Below are 26,522 nucleotides of genomic sequence, written 5' to 3'. Positions count from 1 at the left end.
CAGACTCGTGACCGGAGCTTGTGATTCATTCACACAAACATTGGGCTGGTTTCTGTGCAGTAGGACGACGAGATCTTCTCCTGAACTTCAGTGTTCAGTTCTTTCACATCCGTGAGCTCCTACACCACATGTATGTCTGAGGTAAAGCCACATCATGATGACGTTTCTGTACTGTATGTGAGACAGATGTGTGTGTGACCTCAGTGTTAGCTGCTAACTTTAGGAAAATGTCATGTTTAAGTTAACTGTTTATTTGATTGCCTGATTTTTGTAGCTTGCTGTTTGATTTGTCTGAGGATTAGTTTGTGTTTATGACTTTATACATGAATCATTAACACACAACAGATCATCAGTAGTCATTATATCTCTTAAAAAACATTAAGACATCTAACTAAGTTTGATTTTATATAATAGGTAATTCACGTGTAACGTCTTAGTTGGAAACTAACCGACAGAAACACGAAGGCGGAATAAAGTCACGTGTAAACGTCACAGAAAAGAAAGTGAAACTTATGAGTCACTTTACCGACTCTTTTGAACAATCCGGTTTGAGCTGTAAACACTTCGGTTCATTTGCTTCATTCCGAACAGGATCTGTAAATATTTCAGTGGAGTTTCGGTGCTTTGACTTATTAAAGCTCAGGATTGATTCCTATTCCATATTCTGTGTAAATAGCGAAACGTCAGCGTGAGAAGGAAATGATCATTAATGAGTCGAATCCACTGACTCACTGAAAAGAGTCGTTTGGTTTGAACATTACAGCTGTGAAGACGGTCGTGTTTTTAAGGAAGACAACAGAAGACATTGGACAGATCTTGTTATTCTTCTTCTTATCTTTTTTACGCAGTTTTCTAGAAGTTTGATTCAGAATTGAAGGTAAAGTCAGAAACTCGACTCTGTGTCGTTTGTTGTTGTTCTAACTTTACATCTCACCTGCAGGTGAAAAACAGGGTTTCAGGTCGTTTATTGTTGTAAACAAATTCAGACAAAAGAAAACTTGCTGCTTTAAGACTTCTTTAATCTACAGGGAAGAAGAAGGAGAAACTGCTCCATGTTCCATGCTGTGGGTCTGAAGAAGACCTGAAACTAATAAACTACACTTCAGTTGAAGATGTTCTCCAAAATCAGGTTTGAGTTGTGAATTGAGTTAAAAGTTTGATATGTAAATGTAGTACTGCACATGCTCCATAAACGCTGTCTAATCTCCCACTCATTAGCTTTTAAACGGTCTAAATCTGCTGTTCTTGGGTTTTTCACCGTTCATGCTTTCACTCGACTGATTTTTCATCTCCATGAGCAAATTAAATTACAATTTTTATTTGCTTTAAATTCAGTATATAATGTTGAACCCAGATCATGTCAGAGTTAAAAGTCTGGACATAAAACAATTCCACAAACATCCCGGGTTCAGACGTCACACAGAGAGACTGAGAGTAAGATAAGAGTCATTTGTATTCACTGCTTCGCCCTTTATTTGCTCTGATATGTGATCTGATTACAGCACGTTCTGTACGTCACAATGATTTTCTTATCTGTATTCTGTAGACATGTTCATATGCCATCTGTAAGAATTTATCTTGATTATTTGTCACTGCTCTTAAGTGTTTGAACACTTCCTGGTTCTAGTTGAGCCTCAATGGACTTTGGGGGTCCTATTAAATAATATTACAGTAATAAACGTCATGTGTGTTGCTGTTATATTCTGGTTGAAGTTGGAGTGGTGTGATGAGCTACTGCTCTCACTCATTACAGAGAACTTCCCTATGTTATTGAACACATCATGTAGTTTATTCAGTTTTATCCCTCAGTGTTCATGTGCTTCTACAAACCAACACTTATTTAATGTGCAGCTTGTGATGACTTTAGAGTTTAAGCTCAGTTTGTACAGTAGGGCAGCTTCAGGTACTGATATAACCATGTGTTTTTACCACAGAGAGAAACTACAGGAGCAGCTGAGTGACTACATCTTAGACACTCTCAAATACATTGCAACTGTGAAGGAGTTTTGTGACAGAGAGTCCAAATGGACCCTACAGAGAGAGACCGAGCTCGACAAGATGATAGACATCAAAGACCGGGCCGATCAAATCACTCTGAAGTTTGAGCATGTTCAGAAGGCTGAGAACAAGCCCAAAGCGTTTGGCGAATACATGCGAAATAGATTAACTCAAGTTAAAGCAGATTCCAAAAGGCAGGTGCTGGAGAAGGAGCTGGGAGAAGTTCTGAAGAACACATTAGAAGGCCTGGAGAAACTTCGACACTTCCTGGTTGCAGTGGAGAAGCTCGCCGTCACGTCACTGTTCGTCTTCATGGGCGAGAGCTTCATGCCAAAGGGAGTGAGTTCCATGTCCGTACGCTCAGTGATCTCTGCAGCCAGAAGGGTGTCTCCTCTCCTCGTCTACTTCAAGAGAGACGATGGAGCTTACTTCCTGCCGAGTCTCAGCAACGTGGAAGTCCTGGCCTTCCAGCTGGACAAATACATCCGCGTCACTCAGCAGATCTGTGAGAAGATGGAGAAAAAGTATTGACCACATCTTTACTCTAAAAAGACTCCATGTCCTTGCTTTTGTTTGTTACACACAAGAGGAATTTTATAAACTCTATGTTCTTTTTGCAGATCCAAGAGCATTTCATATAATGGAGGTGTTCCTGAGTAAGTATCATCCAGGGAGGGGTGTGGGGGGTTGTTTCAAGGGGTTGCAAATACAAATGCAAATACTCCTTAATGTTAAATATCTCTGGATTTTAATTATTTTTATTATTATATTAGATTGTACTTTTTGACAACTGTAACTGCCTCATAACACAAAAGACATACTGGTTCCCTTTCGAGGGAACTCAACGCTGCGTGAGTGCTGACGCTATGGGAATGCTTCTGTGAGGAAGTTGTGTCTAAAGCTCTCCATGCACACACGCCAATTTAATGGCTTGGGAAGGACATGTAACGAAGTGATTAAGCACCAGTAAGTCCATATAAGGGCATCTACGTCACATTACTCCAGCTTCTTTGTTTTCAGGAAGCGCTCTGAGTATGTGTGTCAAATGTTTGTCCTGTCTGTCTAGTGCAGAGAGACAAAATATGTTGCAATCCGAAAAAAGCATGTTAACAGTTGCATGCCTCTGTGCCCCTGCTTTATCACGGGGATGATACGCACTATCTTTGTGTTTTTTGTTTGGGAGAGGAGCATGCCCGGTCGGCTCTTGGGGGAGCCGGCTGCGTGCATTGTGAGGGATTCCTTCTGCGTACTCTCCGATCATGGGGTTTTCAGGTTGAGTTAAAGGAAGCAGAGCAAGCGGAGCAAGGGTCTGTGCCTGCTCCTCTTCCTTGCACAGATCTCTGTGGGTTAGCACCTGTCATTGTGCTGTTTCAGGGCACCCGGGAGGTCTGCACGAGTTTGACACCACTATCAATCAACCAGGCAGCATGGAAACTTCTGCCAGGTGTGTCTCAGTGGGTCCTGGGTACTGTAGAAAAGTCTACAGGATCCAGTTCTTATCCCGTCCTTTGTGTTTTCAGGGTGTGTTGCCCATGATCATTGGCAGGCACCAGGCGGTGTTCCTCCAAGAGGAACTTCTCTTGCTCCCAAGGAAAGGGGCAATAGAGCATGTTCCCCTCCGAAAGCGTTGTATATTTCGTTGTTCCATGGTCTATGAGAGGGCCCCTATCTCTCATGGCACATAAACTGCCTGAAGATGAGGGCTGTGTTTCTAGCATGGAAACACTTTCTTCCACACCCCAGGGGCTGCTATGTCTTATTACGGACAGACAGCACTGTGGTGGTTCCCTATATCAATCATCAGGGTGGTCTGGGTTTGTGCCCCTGTTTCAGGTTGGCACAGCAGATTCTGCTCTATGCAGAGACCAGGTTCCTTTTGCTGAGAGTGATTTTCATTCCAAAGCATGTAAATCAGGAGGCAGACTTCCTGTCAAGGCAGGTGCTGAGGCCCGGGGAGTGATGTCTCCACCCCGACGTGGTGGACCGAATTTGGCAGATTTCCGGCCGGGCGGAAGAGAATCTGTTCGCCTCCAAGGAGTCGACACACTGCCCACTGTGCCTTTCACTCTCTCATCCAGCCTCTTTGGGCGTGGATGCCTCAGTATCAATGTAGCCGAGGCTCCCCCCGGTAGCTCTGTTTCCGCGAGTCCTTGCCAGGGTGCACCATGACCGGGTCTTGAGTTGATTCATGGTCTGAGCCTCCCTCCTGAACGGCAGTCCAAAGGAGGTTCCCGTCAAGGAGAATCTCCTCTCTCAGGTGCAGGGGGCAATCCTACACCCCACCCCGAGCTGTGGAAGCTTCGGGTCTGACCCCTGAGGGGGGCCAGTCCCTAGAGGCAGACTTCTCATCTGAGGTGACTGAGACTCTGCTGAATGCTAGGGCTCCCTCCACCACGAATCTATATTCTCTTAAGAGGAGGCTTTTTCACCTCTGGTGTGAAGAACACTGTCAGGATCCACTTACCTGCCTGGGCCTGTCCCCATTTACTTTAAAGGTGTACGTGGCCACCATCACTGTGAACCACAAACCTGTCCCCGGGGCCTCCTTGGGTAGGCACCCTCTGGTCTCTCTCTATCTGCGTGGTGTCAGGCGGCTGGGGCCATCCTACAGACTGCGCCTTCCTGGGAGGGTGGTCCTGGAGGGGCTGCTGGAAGCCCCCTTTGAGCCCATGGAGTCAGCCTCTGAGAAGTTTCTGACCCTGAATTTGGATCTGCTCCTAGCCTTGGCCTCTCTAAAGAGAGTGGGTGATTTGCAGGCTTTGTCGATCCGCCTGTCTAGGATTTTCCCCCTAGTATGTCCAAGGCCATTCTGCACCCCAGGGCAGGAAATGTCAATAAGGTGAACAGGAGGGCTGGATTTCCAGGCATCCTGCAGGCCTACTGTCCACCGCCCCATGAGTCGGCGGAACAAGAGAGGCTGCATTTGCTTTGCCCAGTAAGGGCCTTGAGGACTTATGTCCACTGCTTTATCTCGTGGAGTCTTTTGTCTGTTTTGGGGACCGGAATAAGGGTAATCCAGTTTCCAAGCAGCACCTGGTGCACTGGGTAGTGGAGACCATTAGCTCAGGACTATGAGGTGTGCAGTCATTCCTCGCCTTTCAGCATCAGGGCTCACTCTGCTAGGGGTATTGCCTTGTCCAGTGCCTTGGCCAGGGGTGTCCCCCTTGAAGATATTTGTGTTGTGGCAGGTTGGTCCTCTCCGCACACCCTTATCAGGTTCTATAACCTGGATGTGGACCCCACTCCAGGGTCCCAGGTCCTGCAGGGCCATTGATGGTCTGTTCCCAGTCTGCTCGTGCTCTCTCATGGCCTCTGGCACAGTCATCGATTGGTGCGTGGTGGCGTGGGTATTGGCGTTCCCATAGTGTCAGCAGTGATGCAGCGTTGCATTCCCTCGAAATGGAACTGGGTTAAATATGTAACCTGGTGTAGTTTTTCTCCTTGAAGCACAAACACATAATCACCTTCCCATCTTTCTTGAAACTGCCTTCCATCTGCATAATTTTTTCTCTTCCTGCACATTTTGGGATCATTGTATTTCTTAATTCGGAAAATAGCACTGATGTGGAAACACTGCCACCTAGTGGTGGGATACCATCACTTCATGGCATGCATTATGGGAAATGTAGTTTATTGTGCACCCTTTTGACTTATTTATTGTGAGATAATCAGAGCTTTTCAGCTCATTTAGCCTGCAGGCCTTGAGTTTGACACATCTGTTCTAGGTATCAAATGTCTTGTTTAGAGGAAAGGCAATGGGCCTAAAACTGTCATGATGAGACACGGTGAGACAAAGGCGAATGCGGATCCATGTGCAGTTAATCCTGTTTTAATAATCACAAAACAAGAAACGGGTAACAAACAAGCAGGCAAAACAGATCAGAACACTGAGCAGGACAGGAAACAGGAACAGACATAACCCCACAGCACATACTAACAAAACAACGACTCACACCAGGGAAGTGGACAAACAGAGTATATATAGGTGACAGGAACCAATGACAAAGCAGAGACAATCAGAGACTAAGACAAAACACCTGGGGAAGAGAACAACGACTCACACCAGGGAAGTGGACAAACAGAGTATATATAGGTGACAGGAACCAATGACAAAGCAGAGACAATCAGAGACTAAGACAAAACACCTGGGGAAGAGAATGAGTGCAGTTAATGTCCATGGTAACAAATATGTGGGCGGGATCAACAATTAACAGCAGGGAATGACAGCAGACAGAAACAAGGGAAAACACAGACAGACTCGTTACAAAAACATTCTTTATAAAAGAGAGAGCCATTTGTTTAAACCCTGACATACCTGAAGACATGTTGGTTTTAGTATATTTTACATCACACAAACACCCACAACATCTATTATGTTACAGATGGAAAAATGGGAAAAATTCACTAAAGTTTAACTTGATCATGAGTGAGGAGTCGCTGCAGAAACTGTGTGATCATTTACTCCAGCTCATCAACATCAGGTAAAAGTTTTCCATCCATCCATCTTGCATTTGGAGGATTCTGGCCAGATTGTTTTTGGAGGTTTAGTATTAGTAATATTTTGAAATGAACACAGTTGCTATAAATATTTCTGAACCTTCTCCTTACAGGACGGACGAGTCGTTCAGGTTGACTTTCCTGTTCGGTGTGAAGGCACAAGACTTCATTTTCATATTCAGTATGTGTCACAACAGAATGCTTCAGTTCCTGTGTGATTTTGATGAAGCTGCAGTTCAGTTGAACAAGATGAAGCTGGGCTCCAACATCTCCACTGTGGCTGGAAGTTCAGTCGGTATTGCAGGAGGTGTTTTTTCCATCGTAGGTTTATCTCTCGCTCCCGTTACTGCAGGCGTGTCTTTGGCTCTCACACTCACAGGTGTTGGTCTCGGAGTCACCAGCGGTGCTAACAGCATCGTTACAGGCATCACTGAAATAGCAGTCAATAAACATCATGGAAAAAAAGCCAACAGCATTTTCATCAGATTTATGGAAGATGTGCAGAAGATCCAAGATTGTGTGGAGGAAGTGGCCAGCAGTGAGTCTCTTATAGCAGATGATGTTTTAACAAAAGTTAAAGTTGCAGTAAAAGTGGCTGCATCTGCTGTATCTGTATGCAAAGGTATTGATGCCCTTGTGGATGGAGCTTCAGCTGTAAAAGCTCTCAGAAGTGAGGAGATTATTGCAGAAGCAGTTAATGTTGGCCTTCAGGAAGCTAAAGCAGTTCGCAACGTTCCCCAGTTGGCTGCAGATCTTCCAGACATTGGGCAGCTGGCTAAAGGAACTCCTCTGGCCCTCTCCAAGTCAGCCAGGGCAGGGTTTATTGGATTAAATGCCCTCTTTATTGGTCTGGACGTCCTGTTTATCTGTAAAAGTGGTATCAGTTTGTCCAAAGGAAGCAAAAATGAAGTGGCTCAGCTCATTCACTCCAGATCAGTTCTGTGGCGCTCAGAAGTGGAGGCGTGGAAGAAGATCCATGACCATTTGTGTAACGCAATGTCATGTTTTTATAGATATCAGGAAATCCTAGAGCAGCCTTTCATTCCTTAACATCACCCTGAATTCACAAGCAGGATGTTAAAGATGCTTCAGACCCCTTTACTTTATGTTGGGTTAAGATTGTGGTGTTGCTAAATGTAGTCCACAGCTTTCATTATGTCTGAGACTTGTTTATTTCCATCTTTATCATGTTCAGATTTTATTTTGTTTAACTGGTGAAACTGGGAATTAAACTATAGACAATAACACTGATTATTTTAATATTTAGGTTGATGACAATCACAAGGTGTTGATTAATCCTTCAGAATGACTGTAAAGTTAAGTAATCACACAGGAAGCTCCTTCTCCTGTCAATCAAACGCTTCACTCACTCATTTGTGTGTTTCTGTGTTTAACTCTTAACTCTTTGTAAACTTCTGAATGTAATAAACCACAGTTTATGGTGCACACAGTCGACCAACTCGTGATCGTCACTATAAATGTGTATGTGTGTGTGTATGTGTGTGTGTGTGTGTATGTATGTGTGTGTGTGTGTATGTATGTGTGTGTGTCTATGTGTGTGTGTGTGTGTGTGTGTCTGTGTGTGTATGTGTGTGAGACTGAATACAAAAGTAAAAGAGTCTACAATAAAACTTCTGTAGTATCTTGCACACTTCCATCTTCTCCTGTTTCTTATACTGTGTCTTACAGAAGTGAGTGAAATATGTCTCGACTCGCTCAGTCACTGCGGGGTCCTGAAGATCTGCCCCTGTGGATTAAACACACATTAAATCAGGCTACACAATATACTTTTATTTGTTTGCAAAAAAAAAGAGCTGCTTTCTGAGTCCCACAGTAACATCAGTAATTAAACCCTGAGCACTTTCCTTCTTCTTTCTACTCACATTGGTGTTATGTGCATTTTTTTCAGTTCCATTCAGATTGTGTTTCTTTTCAAAGTGAAATTACAAATAAAATGTGTGTGTATGTGTGTGTGTGTGTGTGTGTGTGTGTGTGTGTGTGTGTGTGTGTGTGTGTGTGTGTTTATCTCTCGCTCCCGTTACTGCAGGCGTGTCTTTGGCTCTCACACTCACAGGTGTTGGTCTCGGAGTCACCAGCGGTGCTAACAGCATCGTTACAGGCATCACTGAAATGGCAGTCAATAAACATCATGGAAACAACGCCAACAGCATCTTCATCAGATTTATGGAAGATGTGCAGAAGATCCAAGATTGTGTGGACGAAGTGGCCAGCAGTGAGTCTCCTATAGGAGATGATGTTTTAACAAAAGTTAAAGTTATAAAAGTGGCTGCATCTGCTGTATCTGTAGGGAAAGGTATTGATGCCCTTGTGGATGGAGCTTCAGCTGTAAAAGCTCTCAGAAGTGAGGAGATTATTGTAGAAGCAGTTAATGTTGGCCTTCTCTAAGACAGCCAGGGCAGGGTTTATTGGATTAAATGCCTTATTTATTGTTCTGGACGTCCTGTTTATCTGTAAAGACAGTATCAGTTTGTCCAAAGGAAGCAAAAATGAAGTGGCTCAGCTCATTCACTCCAGATCAGTTCTGTGGCGCTCAGAAGTGGAGGCGTGGAAGAAGATCCATGACCATTTGTGTAACGCAACATCATGCTTTAATAACAATCAGGAAATCCTAGAGCAGCCTTTCACTTTTATGGAATAGTTTTGACCAAAATATTGATTATTTGTATTGAATATGAATCATTGCAGATCCTCCTGTAATCTTAAAGGTTTGGGATAAAATGTTCATGCTGTTAACAGAAATCAGACAGAACAAAACTTTCACATTTTGTACATCTTCAGTTCTGCATCTGCTTCAGTGTGTTGAACTGCTCTGGGTCTGAATCATTAACTTCAACATCTTCTACTTATATAGTGCTTCATTTCTTCTGTTTAAATGGACATTTATAAAGTTCCTCTGATGTGTGATTTATAATGAAAATGTTTTTCTCATATGTTTTGATATGAGAGAAAACTACAGAGTTTAGAAAAGTGAAACATGTTTATTAAAGTTTATTAATTATTTATAAATCCCCAGTTCTATTGTCAGGTATAAATTATTACACACTGAACATGGACTTATTTTTTAGAAATAAAATGTGTACACTAGAAGGTGATGATGGTTTAGTGGTTAGCCTCGGACCTCCAGGACATGTGCTGTAGGCTGTGTGTGTGTGTGTGTGTGTGTGTGTGTGTGTGTGAGACGGTTCATACCCTGTTCATGGTGTCCCTCTCTTGATGCCCAGAGGATGGATTCAAATCAAATCAAATCAGTTCATATTATTTGTCACGTACAACACACAGTGAAATGCTTTAAGTTTTCAGTTATTATGAGCCTGGGGTCAGAGCGCAGCATCAGCCATAGTCAGCGCCCCTGGAGTAGATGAGGTTAAGGGCCTTGCTCAAGGACCCAACGTTGATGTCTCAGCAGCTTGTGGGCTTGAACCCCGACCTTCTGATCAGTAACCCAAAGCCTTAACCACTGAACCATCACGTCCTTAAACGGGCTCTTTGTGTAAGTGCTACACGAGCTGTAGCTTAACATCTACGTGCTTCTTTTTACTTCCCTCACATTAGCACTAACACCATGTGACATCTATTAACGTGCATATACCACCTAGTGAACATAAATGGTAATAGCAATTAAATTGTAAGAGAACACAACACTTTGCTACGAGAGGTGAAAACACGATGGATCTTGTTTACACAAACATTCCCGGCGTGTACCGTGCAGAGTCCCACCCACACCTTGGCTACTCATATGCTAATTCCAGCATACAGACCACTTGTCAGACTCTAAACCTGTTCTGAAGCAGGTGAAAACCTGGCCAGCAGGAGCCACCTCTGTTCTTCAGGACTGCTTTGAGTGCACTCACTGGAATATCTTCAGAAAGGCTGCAAACAAAAGGCAACTCCGCCAACTTGGAGGAGTTCACGGCGTCAGTGACCAGTTACATTGTGCATTGATGTCTCCAAGGCCATCACTACACGCTCCAACCAGAAGCCATGGATTACTGCTAAAGTGTGTGCGCTGCTGAAGACTAGAGACCTAGCCTTCAAAACAGGGGACAGGGCGGCCCTAAGAACAGCAAGGGCCAAACTGTCCCGAGCCATCAGAGAGGCAAAGCCTGCACATGCCCAGACAATCCACAGCCACTTCCAGGACAGCGGAGACACCCGGCGCATTTGGCAGGGCATACAGGCGATCACAAACTACAAGACAGCTTCACCTTCCTGTGATAGTGATGCCTCCCACACTTATGTACGAATGCTGTACATAGACTTTAGTTCAGCATTCAACACAATCATCCCTCAGCACCTGATTGGGAAGCTGAGCTGCTGGGACTGAACACCTCCCTCTGCAACTGAATTCCTGGACTTCCTGACTAGGAGACCTCAGCCGGTCCGGATCGGGAACAGCATCTCCAGCAACACCACACTGAACACTGGAGCTCCTCAGGGCTGTGTGCTCAGTCCACTGCTGTTCACTCTGCTGACTCACGACTGTACAGCAATGCACAGATCAATCCGTATCATCAAGTTCACCGATGACACGACCGTGGTGGGTCTCATCAGCACGTCACCTCACTTTCACTTTCACATACTTCACCCCACACACCCCTCACACACACTCTTCACCCTCCTGCCATCTCGAAAAAGGTACCGAAGCATTCGGGCCTCATGACCAGTCTGTGTAACAGTTTCTTTCCACAAGCCATCAGACTCCTCAATAAATGAACTGTTGTTGAACCGAGATGGCTGTTGTTTCTGATGTAAGGATGGATGAGATTATGGATGCATCTTATTGACTGTAAAGAAAAACCGTACCACATTTTCCACGATATTCTTTTAGACAGGCTTTCCACTATTGGCATCACCAACACGCCTCTGAAATGGTTTCATTCATATCTCTCTGATCGCACACAGTTTGTTCAACTAAAATCATTCACCTCTTCTGTAGTTTCCGTTACCTCTGGTGTACCCCAGGGCTCTGTTCTTGGCCCTTTGTTATTTATTACTTACCTTTTACCCCTTGGACATATTTTTCATAAACATCAGGTTAAGTTTCATTGCTATGCGGATGACACCCAGCTCTACCTTTCCACAAAACCACATTCCAAACTCATCCATCTGCTCTTTCTGATTGTCTCATTGACATAAAATCATGGTTTTCAGCAACTTTCTTAAACTAAATAGTAATAAAACAGAATTTCTCATTATAGGCACAAAAACTGTGCTTAACAAATTTTAGAATTTTCTTATTTCCATTGATGAATCTCTCATAGCTCCCTCATCTCAGGTTAAGAGTCTTGGTGTCATCTTTGATAGTACCCTTTCTTTTACCTCACATGTAAATAATGTTACTCGGGCTGCAAACTTTCACCTTCGAAATATCAATAGGCTTCGTTCCTTTCTCACCACTCAATCTACCACCACTCTTATTCACAGTCTAGTAACCTCCCGGCTTGACTACTGTAATTCTCTTCTTATTGGGCTTCCTCACAAAACCCTTCATAAGCTGCAACTCGTTCAAAACTCTTCTGCCCGTATTATCACTCGTACTCCCTCTATCCATCATATTACACCTGTTCTGGAACAGCTACACTGGCTTCCCATTCATTTTCGTATCAAGTATAAAATAAAATTCTTCTTCTAACATTTAAAGCTATCCACAATCTTGCACCTTCATATCTCCTTGATCTTCTTCATACTCCAAAACCTACTCGCACTCTTAGGTCTTCTTCTTCCACTCATTTCATCGTTCCCTCTGTCCGTCTTGTAACTATGGGGAACAGAGCTTTCAGTTCCTCTGCACCTCAGCTCTGGGTTTACTGAAGAAAACCTGCTCTCGACCAGGTTAGGTTCACAGTGTAAGTTACTACTGTATGCTAACTGTTCAATTCAATTCAAGTTTATTTGTATGGCACTTTTTTCAATTGACATTGTCTCAAAGCAGCTTCATAGAACATAAACATAGAAAAAAGGGTTATTATAAGAATAATATAAAGATTCATAGAATACAAAATTAAAGATTAATGTTAAATTTAGTTTACAATCTGTATGTATTTATCACCAATGAGCAAGTCTGAGGTGACTCAGGCAGCAGTGGCAAGGAAGGAACCTTGAGAGGAACCAGACTCAAGGGGAACCTCATCCTCATCTGGGTGACACTGGAGGGTGTGATTATACTGTAAATGTACAGGCTAACAAATTTTGTATAGATGCAAAAGATCACATGGAGTTCACATCTTTTTACTATAGCAGAGTCTAAGTGTAGCTGGTAGATCTCTGGATGTCTCAGGATTCGCTGTGTCGGCCTCATCTCAGTGGTCCAAAATCTTCATCGCATGGAAGATGATCGGAGCTGGTACAATATCTGGATGATTCGGGATGGGTGTGAAAGAGAAAAGCAGCATAGAGGGATTAACATATCTGCTGTTCATAAAATTTGCAATTCTGATGTACTGGTGCATGATATTATGGGATGTATTATGTGTACGTCTGACTAAAGAGATGAGTTTATAATCTACATTTAAACTGGGAAAGTGTGTCTGAGCCCCGAACACTATCAGGAAGACTATTCCAAAGTTTGGGAGCTAAATAAGAAAACGCTCTACCACCTTTAGTAGACTTAGATATTCTGGGAACTAGCAGAAGTCCTGAGTTTTGTGATCTCAGAGAGCGTGAAGGATTGTAACGTGTTAGAAGACTAGTTAGATACATGGGAGCTAAACCATTAAGAGCCTTGTACGTAAGTAGCAGCAGTTTGTAATCAGTTCTATACTTAACAGGTAGCCAGTGTAGAGATGATAACATTGGGGTTAAAGGTCATACTTTCTTGTCCTAGTGAGAACTCTGGCAGCTGCATTTTGGACTAACTGTAACCTATTTATTAAAGATGCAGGACAACCACCTAGTAATGCATTACAATAGTCCAGTCTAGAGGTCATGAAGGCATCAACTAGCTTCTCAGCATCAGATACAGACAGGATGTTTCTCAGCTTGGTGATATTTCTAAGGTGAAGAAGGCTGTGTTTGTAATATGTGTGATATGAGTTTAAAGACAAGTTACTGTCTAATAAACACCAGGTCTTTCACTGTCGAGCTACTAGTAACAGTACATCCCTCTAAATCGGAGTTAAGTTGTGAGAGCTTCTGTGTACTGGTTTTTGGACCTATGAGTAGTATTTCTGTCTTATCGGAGTTTAACAATAGAAAGTTGCAGCTCATCCAGTTTTTTATCTCTCTAAGGCACTGAGTTAATTTGGACACTGTGGCTATTTCATCTGGTTTTGATGAGATATATAACTGTGTGTCATCAGCATAACAATGGAAACTAATCTCATGTCTTCTAACAATGTTCCCTAATGGAAGCATGTATATAGAGAAAAGCAGAGGTCCTAGAACTGATCCTTGAGGGACCCCATAATTAACGGGTAATAAACTGGAGGATTCACCATTTAATTCTACAAAATGGTATCGGTCAGACAGGTAGGATCTAAACCAGCTTAAAGCCTGACCATGAATACCTGTGTAATATTGTAAGCGATCTAGAAGAATGTTGTGGTCTATAGTGTCGAATGCAGCACTAAGGTCAAGTAGAACTAATAGGGACATACAGTCTTGGTCCGAAGCTAAGAACAAGTCGTTTGTAACTTTAACAAGTGCAGTTTCTGTGCTATGATGGGGCCTGAAACCTGACTGAAACTCTACAAGGATGTTGCTCTCCTGTAAGAAGGAGCTCAGTTGAACAGACACAACCATTTCTAGTATTTTAGACATAAACAGAAGGTGTGAGATGGGTCTGTAATTTGATAGTTCATTAGGGTCTAAGTTAGGTTTTTTGATGAGTCGCCTAATAACTGCCAACTTAAAAGACTTCGGGACGTAACCTAAAGATAACGAGAAGTTGATGATATTAAGAAGAGGCTCACCAGCTTTATGTAACACTTCTTTCAGTAATTTAGTTGGGATGGGGTCTAGTGAACATGTTGTTGATTTAGCTGTAGTAATAAGTTTATCTAACTCTTCCTGTCCTGTACTTGTAAAGCTGTGCAAAGCCTTAGGTGAGATTGTGTCACATGCTTGTTGATATATACTGATGGTGTAGACTCATTTAGACCGATGTAATCATTTGGTTTAATCCAAGTTTCAGTAAGGCAGAGTGCAGTAAGGCTGTTGTCTGAAATCATTTCATTTCATTGTTACTATGGTAACTGACTCTGAGTATAAGTTACCTCTCTTTCAGAAACAGGCTTAACTGAACCTGCTTTCTCGGGTTTAACACACCTCCCTTTCTGAAATGGAAAACCCAGTTTCCCTCGTTTCAGGGTTAACATACTCAGAGTTTTCACTTAACCTCCTTTCTGAAACAGGCCACTGGTGCATTACATCAGACATCACATCATGTTACTGATCTCATAAACAATAAACTAAACAAAACACTGTACAGATACATGTTATTTATATTTAACTTTCTCTCTCTCTCTTTCTCTGCGCATGCATGGCGGAAGAGTGAGTGTGGCGTGTGGAACGTGTGAGAGCGGTTGGCGTTTTGCCAATTTTTTTCGGCGTTTTTTTGCAAGTTTTTCCTCAAAACATCTAGGAATAATCTAGTGTGTGTGTGTGTGTGTGTGTATGTATTCTAGCATTCCTGTGTGTGAGGGTGTGAGTGTGTGAGCGTGTGTGTGTGTGTGTGTGAGCGTGTGTGCGTGTATATGAGCAGCATGGTGTCTCCGAGCATGTGAGTCTGACTCCCCAGCACGGTGTCAGGGTGGTGTGTGGGGCGAGTGTAGAGGAATGTGTGCTAGCGATAGGAGATGTGGTGGGGCATGAGAACATTGTCTCTGCCTCCCGCATGAACAGTGCTATCGTTGTGTTTCTCAACCATGTTGACAAAGTAACTAAACTGGTCCAGAAAGGAATTGTTATAAATAATGAATACATACTGCCCCCCCCCCCACACACACACACACACACTCAGTTCTCCTGCCAAAAAAGTCATGCTATGAAATGTCCCTCCTTTTATTAGAGATGAGGCGATTCTGAAAGAGCTTTCTCGGTACAGGCGACCCGTCTCCCCCATGAAGAAAATCCCGCTCGGCTATAAGTCCCCACTAGTTAAGCACTTGGTGTCTTTAAGGAGATTGGCATTTAAGATTTAAATGAAGGTTGGAATGACCTGAACGCGGTCTTTAAGTTCAGGATCGAGAACTTTGATTACAACATTTTTGTTTCCACTCAAACAAATATAAAATGTTTTAAATGTAGCCAGATAGGACATCTTGTCCGCACCTGTCCTCAAAGACAGAGTGACCCCAGTGCCTCCAAGCGACCGGGGCAGAATGCAGATGAGCCTGCTGGAGCCGTTCCCCCTGTGGCTACAGCTCGGCCTGCTGTGGAAAGCCCTGCAACTGCTGCTGCACCAGGGCCTAGGGAGCGTGAGAGTGACGTACCCACCCCAGAGAAGCCCTGCTCGGCTGAACCGGGCCAGGAGAAAGACTGCGAAACGGAGAAAGTCACAGTCGACTCTGGAGTAGTGCTGGAGCTGCCTGTGCTGGCAGAGGCAGGCACAGGGGTGCAGAGCTGTCGCCAGGAGACACCGGTCACTACACCAGTGCAAGGGGATGGGGGAGACGTGGAGATGGAAGATGAGCCCCTGTTCAAAGTACTGACAAAGAGAAAGAAACGAGGTAAGGGAAAAAGGAAAAAAACAGGCTAGGAAGGAGTTAAAAGTAGACGAATCAGACAGTGAAGATGGCATGTCTGATTCAGTATTTAACCAAGAGTCTCAGAAAGAACTGTTAAATGTTGCTTATAGTTCTGAAGCTATTAAGGAGTTTTTAAGAACAACTAAGTGGCAAAAGAACATTCCTATTGAAGAGTTTTTCCCAGTCCGCAAGCAGTTTGTTCACGACGTGAAGCATTTTAGAAGAGAAGGTGCTTTTAGATTAAAAACCAGGAACTTTTTAGATTAAAAAACTGATAACGAAGGTCAATAGGGAAAACTGATGATGACTGATAAAGTGTGTGGTGTGTTTTATTTTTTTAATGATCTGTTTGTTTTATTTACACTTCTTTTTAATGAACAGAGTTCAAGTTGCAAGTTTTAATATAAATGGAGCAAGGGAACACGTAAAAAGAGCAAAAGTATACGAACTTATTAAGCAGAAGCGTATTGATGTTGTATTGCTACAGGAAACCCACAGCGACGTGAGTAATGCCGCTGATTGGGTGAAGGAGTGGGATGGGTTGGTGATTTTAAGCCATAACACGTCACTTAGTGGTGGTGTTGCCTTGCTTTTTAATAGAAATTTTATTCCTGTATCTTACACAATAGGGTTAGGGTTAGGGTTAGAGGTTTTAAACAGGAGGCTTTTAAAAGTGAACACTTTTTATGAGAGTGAGGTGTTTTATCTGTGTTTACACTCCCACCAGTGCAGTGGAGAGAAGGAGTTTTTTTTACACAAACTCAACAATGTTGTTTTAAGCTGCAGCACTGCAGTGTTTTTAGTTTTGGGAGGTGATTTTAACTGCATGGCAGAAAGTATAGACAAAAATCACACAGAACCTCATTCAGCTTCCCGTAAGCGCCTGTGGGAGTTGGTAGAGGCCCACAATCTCTGTGACATATGGAGAAATTTAAACAAGAAACAGAGACAGTACACATGGCCCACTGCATAGACAACACAATCTCCCTGGCGAGATTAGATCGATTTTATGGTTTTAAGCATCAGCTGACTTTTTTACAAAGTGTTTTATTTTTCCAGTAGGCATCTCGGATCACTGCATGGTTCAGTGCATTCATTGCTAAAACGAATGTAAAACCTGAGTGCCTACTGGCATTTTAACACTGCTCTTTTAGAAGATGCTAATTTTAGAGAGTATTTTTTTTTATTGAATTATTTTAAACATGAGAAGGCAGCTTTTAACTCCCTACAGCAGTGGTGGGATGTGACTAAAGCACAAGTCAAAGAATTCTTTCAACAGTACACTCTCAATGTCACAAGAGACATTGCCAGATCTCTGAAAGCTCTGGAGATAGAAATAGTGGAACATTACAAATCATGTCAAATAACAAATCACCTGGACCCGACGGACAACCGGTGGAATTTTACAAACACTTTTGGGATATTTTATCACCAACTTTTAACAGAAACGCAACAAATAATATTCGCAGACTTTTCAACCTTATCAACATCGCACAAAGACAGCCACAGGAAACCATAATTGCATCATTAGACACAGAAAAAGCATTGGACAAGGTCAAATGGACATTCTTATTCACCACACTCCGTAAATTTGGTTTTGGAAAGTCATTTATCCAATGGATTACAACCCTATACACTTCCCCAAAGGCAACAGTCGTCACAAATGGGATCACTTAACCAAGCTTCACCTTGCACCAAGGAACTAGACAAGGTTGCCCACTCTCTCCATCCCTTTTTGCCATATTCATAGAACCACTTGCTGTAGCAATACGCCAAAACCAAAAAATTAAAGGAATCCAAGTCAACAAATCTCAACACAAAATTAGTCTATATGCAGATGATTTATTATTATATTTACAAACTCCATCCCAATCATCCCAATGTCATTAATGAATTCTCCAAAGTCGCTCATTATACAATCAATTGGAACAAATCAACTATACTTCCGCTATCAGGAGACGGTGTGAACTCAGCAATTCATGATCTCTCCCTCCCCCTCAACATAGGCAACATCAAGTACTTAGGTATTTCAATCTCCCCAAGATGTCAGAACTATACAACCTCAATTATGCCCCACTTCTCAAGAGTATACTGTAGAAGATGATTATAAACGATGGAACAAGCTCCCACTTACACTCATAGGCCGTATCGCAACAGTTAAAATGAAGACTCTTCCACAGATTAATTACCTATGAACACAATCCGTCCTCTGCAAATGATCCAAAATGCAGCTGCCCGGCTTGTTTTCAACCTGCCAAAGTTCTCCATACCACCCCCCTGCTGCGATCCCTCCACTGGCTTCCGGTAGCTGCACGCATCCGATTCAAAACACTGATGCTGGCCTACAAAGCCAAAAACAGACCAGCTCCCTCTTACCTCAAAGCCCTCATCACTCCTCGCACTGCACCCCACAACCTCCGATCTACCAGCACTGCTCAACTGGCTCCACCATTTCTCAGGGTAAGAGGCAAGTATACTACAAGACTCTTCTCTGTTCTGGCACCAAGGTGGTGGAATGAACTTCCCCTAGAGGTCCGGACAGCTGAGTCACTGGCTATTTCCAAGCGGCGATTGAAGACCTACTTATTCAGGAAACACTACAACTAGCACTTCTTTCCTTATCTTTTGCATTTAAAAAAAAAAACCTTTGACACTTTTTCATTGTAACTTTGAACAAATGTTTTAAACTCATGGTGTCTTAAGTCTGTAACCTAGTGAGCAGCATTAATGTATTCAGTGTTAGAGATTTAAGCACTTATGTACGTCGCTCTGGATAAGGGGTCTGTCACATGCTGTAAATGTAAATGTAAATTACCTATTCTCAATGATTCCGATTACTCCGACAGACTATTGGTTCAAAAAACTAGACTCTCTCATCACTCAATTTTACTGGAAAGATAAAAAACCCTAAGAGGATAGTTAAATAACTTTAACTAATACCTTACAGCCTTCTAAAACCAATGAACAGTTAATGGAAATAGCCAACCACCCAAGAAAACTCATATCTAAACTTTACAGACTCATCACTTCATCTAACCCCACAATTACCCTGCCCAAGGAAAAATGGGATATCGACCTCACGCTACCTTCAGACCCGGATTTATGGACACAGATCTGTAGAAACACCTTCAACATGACCACCAACACCAATTTACAACTCATACAATATAAAACCATCCACAGAATCCACATCACTCAGAGTAAACTATTTAAAATGGGACTATCTGGGAACACAGATACCCATCTCCATACCACCTGGCTCTGCCAGCCCGTTCACTCTTTCTGGAGCACTGGTCTGCTCACGGCTTTAAAAGTGTTACGGTTATGAATGCTCCTTCTAAGTTCTTCTTCAGTTTAGATCAAAAGAATGGACAGAAATGATTTATGCATGCTGTGCGGACAGAATCAAGGGATCTAGTGTCAGAGCCCGCTGAAATTTGCAAGCAGGCAATTAGCTCTATTCAAAGCTGTACAGCAGTGAGCAGTCAGGGGCGCAGGTAGTGGAGGAGAGTTTCCTCAAGGCCCTGCCAAAGCTCTCAGAGTCAGTAGCAAGTGAGATGGACAGGTAGCTGACACTGGCTGAGCTTCAGGAGGCTCTCCAAGGCATAGAGAACGGGCGGGCGCCAGGTATAGACGATCTCCCTGTAGAGTTCTTCTGGGCAGTAATAGGGCAGGACGTGCTGGAGGTCCTACAGGACAGTGTGAAATGTGGTCAGATACACCTTCAAGCTGCAGGAGAGCCATCCTGACCCTGTTGTAGAAAAAGGGAGACCTGACCCATCTGAAAAACTCGCGCACAGTGGCACTACTAATCTGGAACATTTTTAAAAAACATAACAATGGCTATCAAACATTACACTGGTTGCTGGAGGAGCCTCTGGTGTATGGTGGGCGACTGGACATCTCCAGTGTGACCATTCCTGCACTGTCCAGAACCATAATCTCCTCGTGCATTGTGATGATCAGGGAGCTCGTGAACATCATGGGGTCAGACTTGTCGAAGGCAGAGCATTGTGAGCAGTGTGAGCGTTGACACCCCATGGAGAAATGTTCTGGGTTTTAATGCTGACATTAAACCAGAGTGGAGACACTATACACACCAAAAAGAGCTGACGAGCTCCAGTGGAGGATTTTACACTATATTCTCTCTGTGAACTCTTTATTTCTGTTTTAAACCCCGATGTTACACACGACTGACCTTTCTGTTCACAGAGAAACTGTTTTTCATGCTTTTATTTACTGCTCCAGGTTACAGTCACTGTTTGTGTTAAGGTTTTAAGGTTTTTTATGTTGATTTTACTGTTCAGTGTTTTATTTTTGCTTTTAAATACGTTAGGAAACAAAGGTTCAGGTGCCAACTGGTTAACTTTATACTCGGTCAAGCGAAGATGGCAATATACCTGAGCCGGAGAAACCAGATTACACGGAACACTGACTGTGAGGATACAAAAATGTTAAAAAGGCTGATAAAGTCTAGATGTTTTACAGTAGTATGAATGATGTGGACGTGTTAAAGTGTGTGTGGTGTTGGGAGAATGTTTGTGCTCTTTGGAGGAAGGAGAAGTGAACTTTGTACCAGAGTTAAACTAATCACCCATGTTTTACCCCATGTAGAAACCATCTTAACACGTATTTTTTACTTATTTATTTATTTGATTATTTATTTATTTGTTCGCATATTTATTTATTTGTTTGTTTGTTTGTTTGTTTGTTTATTACGTCACCATGAATTTTTATGGTATGTGACTTGTGTAAATAAAGTGCTGTAAAAAGTCATTCTCTCTCTCTCTCTCTCTCTCTCTCTGATTATCGAACTGCACATCCCACCTTCTGGCAGGTGCAGGACAAAAGAAACTGCTAAAGTAAAAAAATGTAATGTCCGCAACACTGTTTAAACTCCCATATTTATTAATTTGTTAAAAAGCAACATTTCGACCCTGAAAAAGACCCAGCAGGGTCGAAACGTTGCTTTTTAACAAATTAATAAATATGGGAGTTTAAACAGTGTTGCGGACATTATATTTTTTTACTCAAACATATTTCTTGTCCATTGTTAAAAGTGCTATATAAATAAAATTACAGTAGAAGAGACTGAATCACTGTAGTCAGTGAGAGCACTGTGTCAGACTCACATCATGCTGCTCCTCATTCTCTTTATACATACTGTGTGTTTTATCTGGACCAGAAACACGGTCACTTTTACATGTCAACGTTCATCACAGGAGGACTCATATGAGTTCAGGAGGATTCAGTAGTTCATCTGAGGAAGTGTTCTGTGATGAAGTGACTGGAGTCTTTGTTTTTCCCACCTTTTCAGATCTGTACACTGAATTTATGTTCAGTTTAACTTTAATTGTTTGTTGGAAGGACAAAAGGAGACACTGTTTGTCCTTGTACATGATATAAATCACCTTCAGCTCAAATGTAGCATCAAGAGCTTTAATACTCTGTAAAATAACATTCAGTAATTTGGAATGTGATCTAAAATGACCACACAGAACAGAAAGTGAAAAGTACTTACTTTACTGAACAAACTGGTTTAGAGCAAACAAGTCTGTAATTGTTCAGTTATCATAGAATCAGTTTAACGTATCAGTCTGTAAGCAGAAGAGAAGCGTTCATTTTAGGAAGTCTACAGTCACTCAGTTTTACAGTCAGAGAGAAAAACACAACGTCAACTTGCCTGACCAAGACATTATTCCACAGACCAGTGATCTACATTCCAACATTTAGACCTTAGGAGGAACCGATTCAGGAAAATCTTAATGGATCAAACAATCAGGTTAGTGGTTTATTAACTGATAATTTGTCCATTACAGTATAATCTTCTCTGTATTCAAACTGATTCAGCAGCTCGGCTAGTGAGCGGGTCTGTAGAGTGAATTATCTCAGTAATAGAATGTTAATGTCATCTCAGGTCTGTCTGAAAAAAGTATATCACATTTATCTGTACACAAATATACACAAATAGTCTCATCACCAAACCAGATCTGTGTTTATAGAATTATTTTTCAGTTCTATGGGGAAATGAGACCATGAAGTTTGTAAGCAGTTAATAAATAAAATCTGAACAATGTTGATCCACACAACAGACCGACTGAAGGAGCAGCGCTGGTTAGAGCTGCACTGCCCCGTTGCTTTAGTTCATATGAACAACATTTTATATTGATCTGTTTTTATTTATATCTCAGTATGATATAGTGATTTTATAGTGTTTTTACCACAGAGAGAAACTACAGGAGCAGCTGAGTGACTACATCTTAGACACTCTCAAATACACTGCGACTGCGAAGGAGTTTTGTGACAGAGAGTCCAAATGGACTCTACAGAGAGAGACCGAGCTCGACAAGATGATAGACATCAAAGACCGGGCCGATCAAATCACTCTGAAGTTTGAGCATGTTCAGAAGGCTGAGAACAAGCCCAAAGCGTTTGGCGAATACATGCTAAGTAGCTTAACTCAATTTAAAGCAGATTCCAAAAGGCAGGTGCTGGAGAAGGAGCTGGGAGAAGTTCTGAAGAACACATTAGAAGGCCTGGAGAAACTTCAACACTTCCTGGTTGCAGTGGAGAAGCTCGCCGTCACGTCACTGTTCGTCTTCATGGGCGAGAGCTTCATGCCAAAGGGAGTGAGTTCCATGTCCGTACGCTCAGTGATCTCTGCAGCCAGAAGGGTGTCTCCTCTCCTCGTCTACTTCAAGAGAGACGATGGAGCTTACTTCCTGCCGAGTCTCAGCAACGTGGAAGTCCTGGCCTTCCAGCTGGAAAAATACATCCGCGTCACACAGCAGATCTGTAAGAAGATGGAGTCTTTTTTGTAAGTATTGACCTAATAATTACAGCATGTTGGTTTATAATGGCTTCAAATCAGATCTGACAAACTGTTTTCTGTCTCTGCAGATCCAGGATCATCTCAGGCCCTGAAGGTGTTCCTGAGTAAGTATCATCCAGACAGGAGCTTCTTGTTATTCATGTTATATAGTGGAAGTGAATAAAAGTGCACAATAAACAGAACCACACTCTAATGAGACGAAACACATTAGATCTTGTGGGGATTATTTTAGTGACCAATCAGATTAGAGATAACCATAACATTTGACACACAGCACAGAGATGTTATAGACAAATTAAATCATTTCTGATGATAGAAATGAAGAATTAACTAGATTTGTAAAGTTCGTCGTGACAAACTTTGATGTTGGCTTTGACGGTGCAAGTATTCACAAAGGCCGGGGCATTTTGGAGGTGAGTGGACAGAAAGATTGTGAAAGCTACTGGACCGCTAGGGTGCCAATACTTTTGATGGTGAGCGGACATGAGCATGTAACGTGTCCATGTTGTGCAAATTTTTGATTTTGCTTGTTTTGGGGGCGGGGCTACACGTGACGTCATGTGGTGTCGAGTGACGTCACCATAATACCCGGTGGGGTGCCAATACTTTTGGCAAAAAGTGGCTACTGAGGGTTTGGACATTTCATGTCACTACTGCAGTCATTATGGGATTCTACTTATTATACTGCATAGAACATTACATGCAATTCTTAATGTTGGATGTATTGTGTGTGTGAGAGCTTAGAGGACTTTTCGGAATTCCCTATTCAAGTCTATGGGATGTTCGATCGTCGACTACCGGAAAACCGAAAATTCCGTCGGAACTCCGGAATAAAACTTTGTCCGTAGTAATGTCCTAAAGAACCTGTCCGAGTTCGGTGTAAATCGCTCGAAAACTTGCCGAGTTATAAACCTCAAAATTTTATAATGGAAGTCTATGGGAAAAAAGGCCATTTTGAGCTTCCGTACCGGGAATGCCGGAATTCCGATCGCTTAGAAAAATAGAAGCAACAAACTTCAGACCAGGGTCTACGACATATCCGAATTTGGTGCATGTGGCTCGAACGCCCTGGGCCGCATTTTTTAAAATAAATTTTTGTCTAATAATAATAATAATAATAATAATAATAATAATAATAATAATAATAATAATAATAATAATAATAATAATAAGCTTATAACGGAAATCAGAATGTTGGCTTCTACAAACCCAACATAATAATACATTAAGAAATGATATAATTTGTCTCTATGACATTTCTGCTCTGTATCTGAGATGTTTACATTTATTACATTTATAACATACAGATGTTAGAACATCTGTAATATGATCAGTCACCAACGTAATCCCTACACCATATAACCTCAAATCTCTAAACATACAAAGTGAAGGTTTATAATAGTTTTTTTGGACAATCACAGTCTAGAATGTCAGCACTTTATCCCCACATTTCCTGGTTTGCACAGAAGACAACACAGTAGTCATAAACAGTAAGGGTCACTAGGGGCAGATTGTTAGCATGGGGATTTGAACTGATGACCTGCTGATCACTAGGCCACAGAATAAGGCACTAAACATGGCTCAGAAGGTACCAGGTGAAACAGTCATAGCTGTGTGATTTACAACAAAACAGAGCATTAAGTTCAGAGCAGGGTTTTATGTGTTAGTACAGCAGTGTAGAATCTACAGCAAAAATCTGTGGCCATAATTGTTCTAGTCTGTCTAGGGGAATATTATTGTGACTTAGAGTTGAACGTTATCTTGGTGACAGCAGAAGACTGTCAGTGGTTATGAAATAATGGAAGAACATCCATGTGAAGAATTAATGTGCAACATCACATGCATTATGTTGCAGATGGATAAATGGGAAGTCTTCAGTGAAATTAGACTTCATCATGAGTGAGGAGCAGAAACTGTGTGATCATTTACTCCAGCTAACCAAAATCAGGTAAAAGGATTTATTTATTTATTTATTTATTTACTTCTGAAACTTTTCGGTTTTTATTATTTTGAAATGGACACAGTTGCTATAAATATTTCTGAACCTTCTCCTTACAGGACGGACGAGTCGTTCAGGTTGACTTTCCTGTTCGGTGTGAAGGCACAAGACTTCATTAAGTTATTTAGTGAGCGTCACTCCAGAATGCTTCAGTTCCTGAGTGATTTAGATGAAGCTGCAGTTCAGTTGAACAAGATGAAGCTGGGCTCCAACATCTCCACTGTGGCTGGAAGTTCAGTCGGTATTGCAGGAGGTGTTTTGTCCATCGTAGGTTTAGCTCTCGCTCCCGTTACTGCAGGCGTGTCTTTGGCTCTCACACTCACAGGTGTTGGTCTCGGAGTCACCAGCGGTGCTAACAGCATCGTTACAGGCATCACTGAAATGGCAGTCAATAAACATCATGGAAAAAATGCCAACAGCATCTTCATTAGATTTATGGAAGATGTGCAGAAGATCCAAGATTGTGTGGAGGAAGTGGCCAGCAGTGAGTCTCTTATAGCAAATGATGTTTTAACAAAAGTTAAAGTTGCAGTAAAAGTGGCTGCATCTGCTGTATCTGTAGGGAAAGGTATTGATGCCCTTGTGGATGGAGTTTCAGCTGTAAAAGCTCTCAGAAGTGAGGAGATTATTGCAAAAGCAGCTAATGTTGGCCTTCAGGAAGCTAAAGCAGCTCGCAACATCCCCCAGTTGGCTGCAGATCTTCCAGACATTGGGCAGCTTGCTAAAGGAACTCCTCTGGCCCTCTCCAAGTCAGCCAGGGCAGGGTTTATTGGATTAAATGCCTTCTTTATTGGTCTGGACGTTCTGGTTATCTGTGCAAGTGGTATCAGTTTGTCCAAAGGAAGCAAAAATGAAGTGGCTCAGCTCATTCACTCCAGATCAGTTCTGTGGCGCTCAGAAGTGGAGGCGTGGAAGAAGATCCATGACCATTTGTGTAACGCAACATCATGCTTTAATAACAATCAGGAAATCCTAGAGCAGCCTTTCACTTTTATGGAATAGTTTTGACCAAAATATTGATTATTTGTATTGAATATGAATCATTGCAGATCCTCCTGTAATCTTAAAGGTTTGGGATAAAATGTTCATGCTGTTAACAGAAATCAGACAGAACAAAACTTTCACATTTTGTACATCTTCAGTTCTGCATCTGCTTCAGTGTGTTGAACTGCTCTGGGTCTGAATCATTAACTTCAACATCTTCTACTTATATAGTGCTTCATTTCTTCTGTTTAAATGGACATTTATAAAGTTCCTCTGATGTGTGATTTATAATGAAAATGTTTTTCTCATATGTTTTGATATGAGAGAAAACTACAGAGTTTAGAAAAGTGAAATATGTTTATTAAAGTTTATTAATTATTTATAAATCCCCAGTTCTATTGTCAGGTATAAATTATTACACACTGAACATGGACTTATTTTTTAGAAATAAAATGTGTACACTAGAAGGTGATGGTGGTTTAGTGGTTAGCCTCGGACCTCCAGG

The 26,522-nt window shown here is 42.1% G+C and overlaps 1 protein-coding gene across 4 annotated transcripts; it reads left to right on the top strand.

Moving 5' to 3' along the window:
• On the top strand, positions 1-26,419 carry LOC113636481 (apolipoprotein L5-like). 4 transcript variants are annotated; one of them, XM_047800724.1, is made up of 6 exons: positions 1-141; positions 1,029-1,129; positions 1,935-2,522; positions 2,619-2,654; positions 6,381-6,479; positions 25,093-26,391. In XM_047800724.1, the coding sequence occupies exons 2-6, from the start codon at positions 1,113-1,115 to the stop codon at positions 26,033-26,035; spliced, it is 1,683 nt and encodes a 560-aa protein (XP_047656680.1). In that variant the 5' UTR covers positions 1-141; positions 1,029-1,112; the 3' UTR covers positions 26,036-26,391. The 4 variants fall into 4 exon arrangements, with proteins under 4 accessions (XP_047656680.1, XP_047656679.1, XP_047656682.1 ...); XM_047800723.1 differs by lacking the exon at positions 1-141 and adding an exon at positions 509-877 and having other exon boundaries at positions 25,093-26,390; XM_047800726.1 differs by lacking the exons at positions 1-141; positions 25,093-26,391 and adding exons at positions 517-877; positions 6,609-7,941.
• Positions 26,420-26,522: the final 103 nt, after the last annotated feature.

The sequence above is a fragment of the Tachysurus fulvidraco genome, chromosome 15, assembly GCF_022655615.1.
Source record: "Tachysurus fulvidraco isolate hzauxx_2018 chromosome 15, HZAU_PFXX_2.0, whole genome shotgun sequence".
Lineage (NCBI taxonomy): Eukaryota > Metazoa > Chordata > Actinopteri > Siluriformes > Bagridae > Tachysurus > Tachysurus fulvidraco.
The sequence above is the reverse complement of the archived record's forward strand: the minus strand, read 5'-3'. Positions and strand labels throughout refer to the sequence as shown.

What these genes read in the sequence shown, in the direction of transcription:
- LOC113636481 (XM_047800724.1), top strand. An exon ending in TGTGAGAAGATGGAGAAAAA is followed by an intron (nt 2,523 to 2,618) that starts GTATTGACCACA and finishes TTCTTTTTGCAG; the next exon opens with ATCCAAGAGCATTTCATATA. An exon ending in CTCCAGCTCATCAACATCAG is followed by an intron (nt 6,480 to 25,092) that starts GTAAAAGTTTTC and finishes TTCTCCTTACAG; the next exon opens with GACGGACGAGTCGTTCAGGT.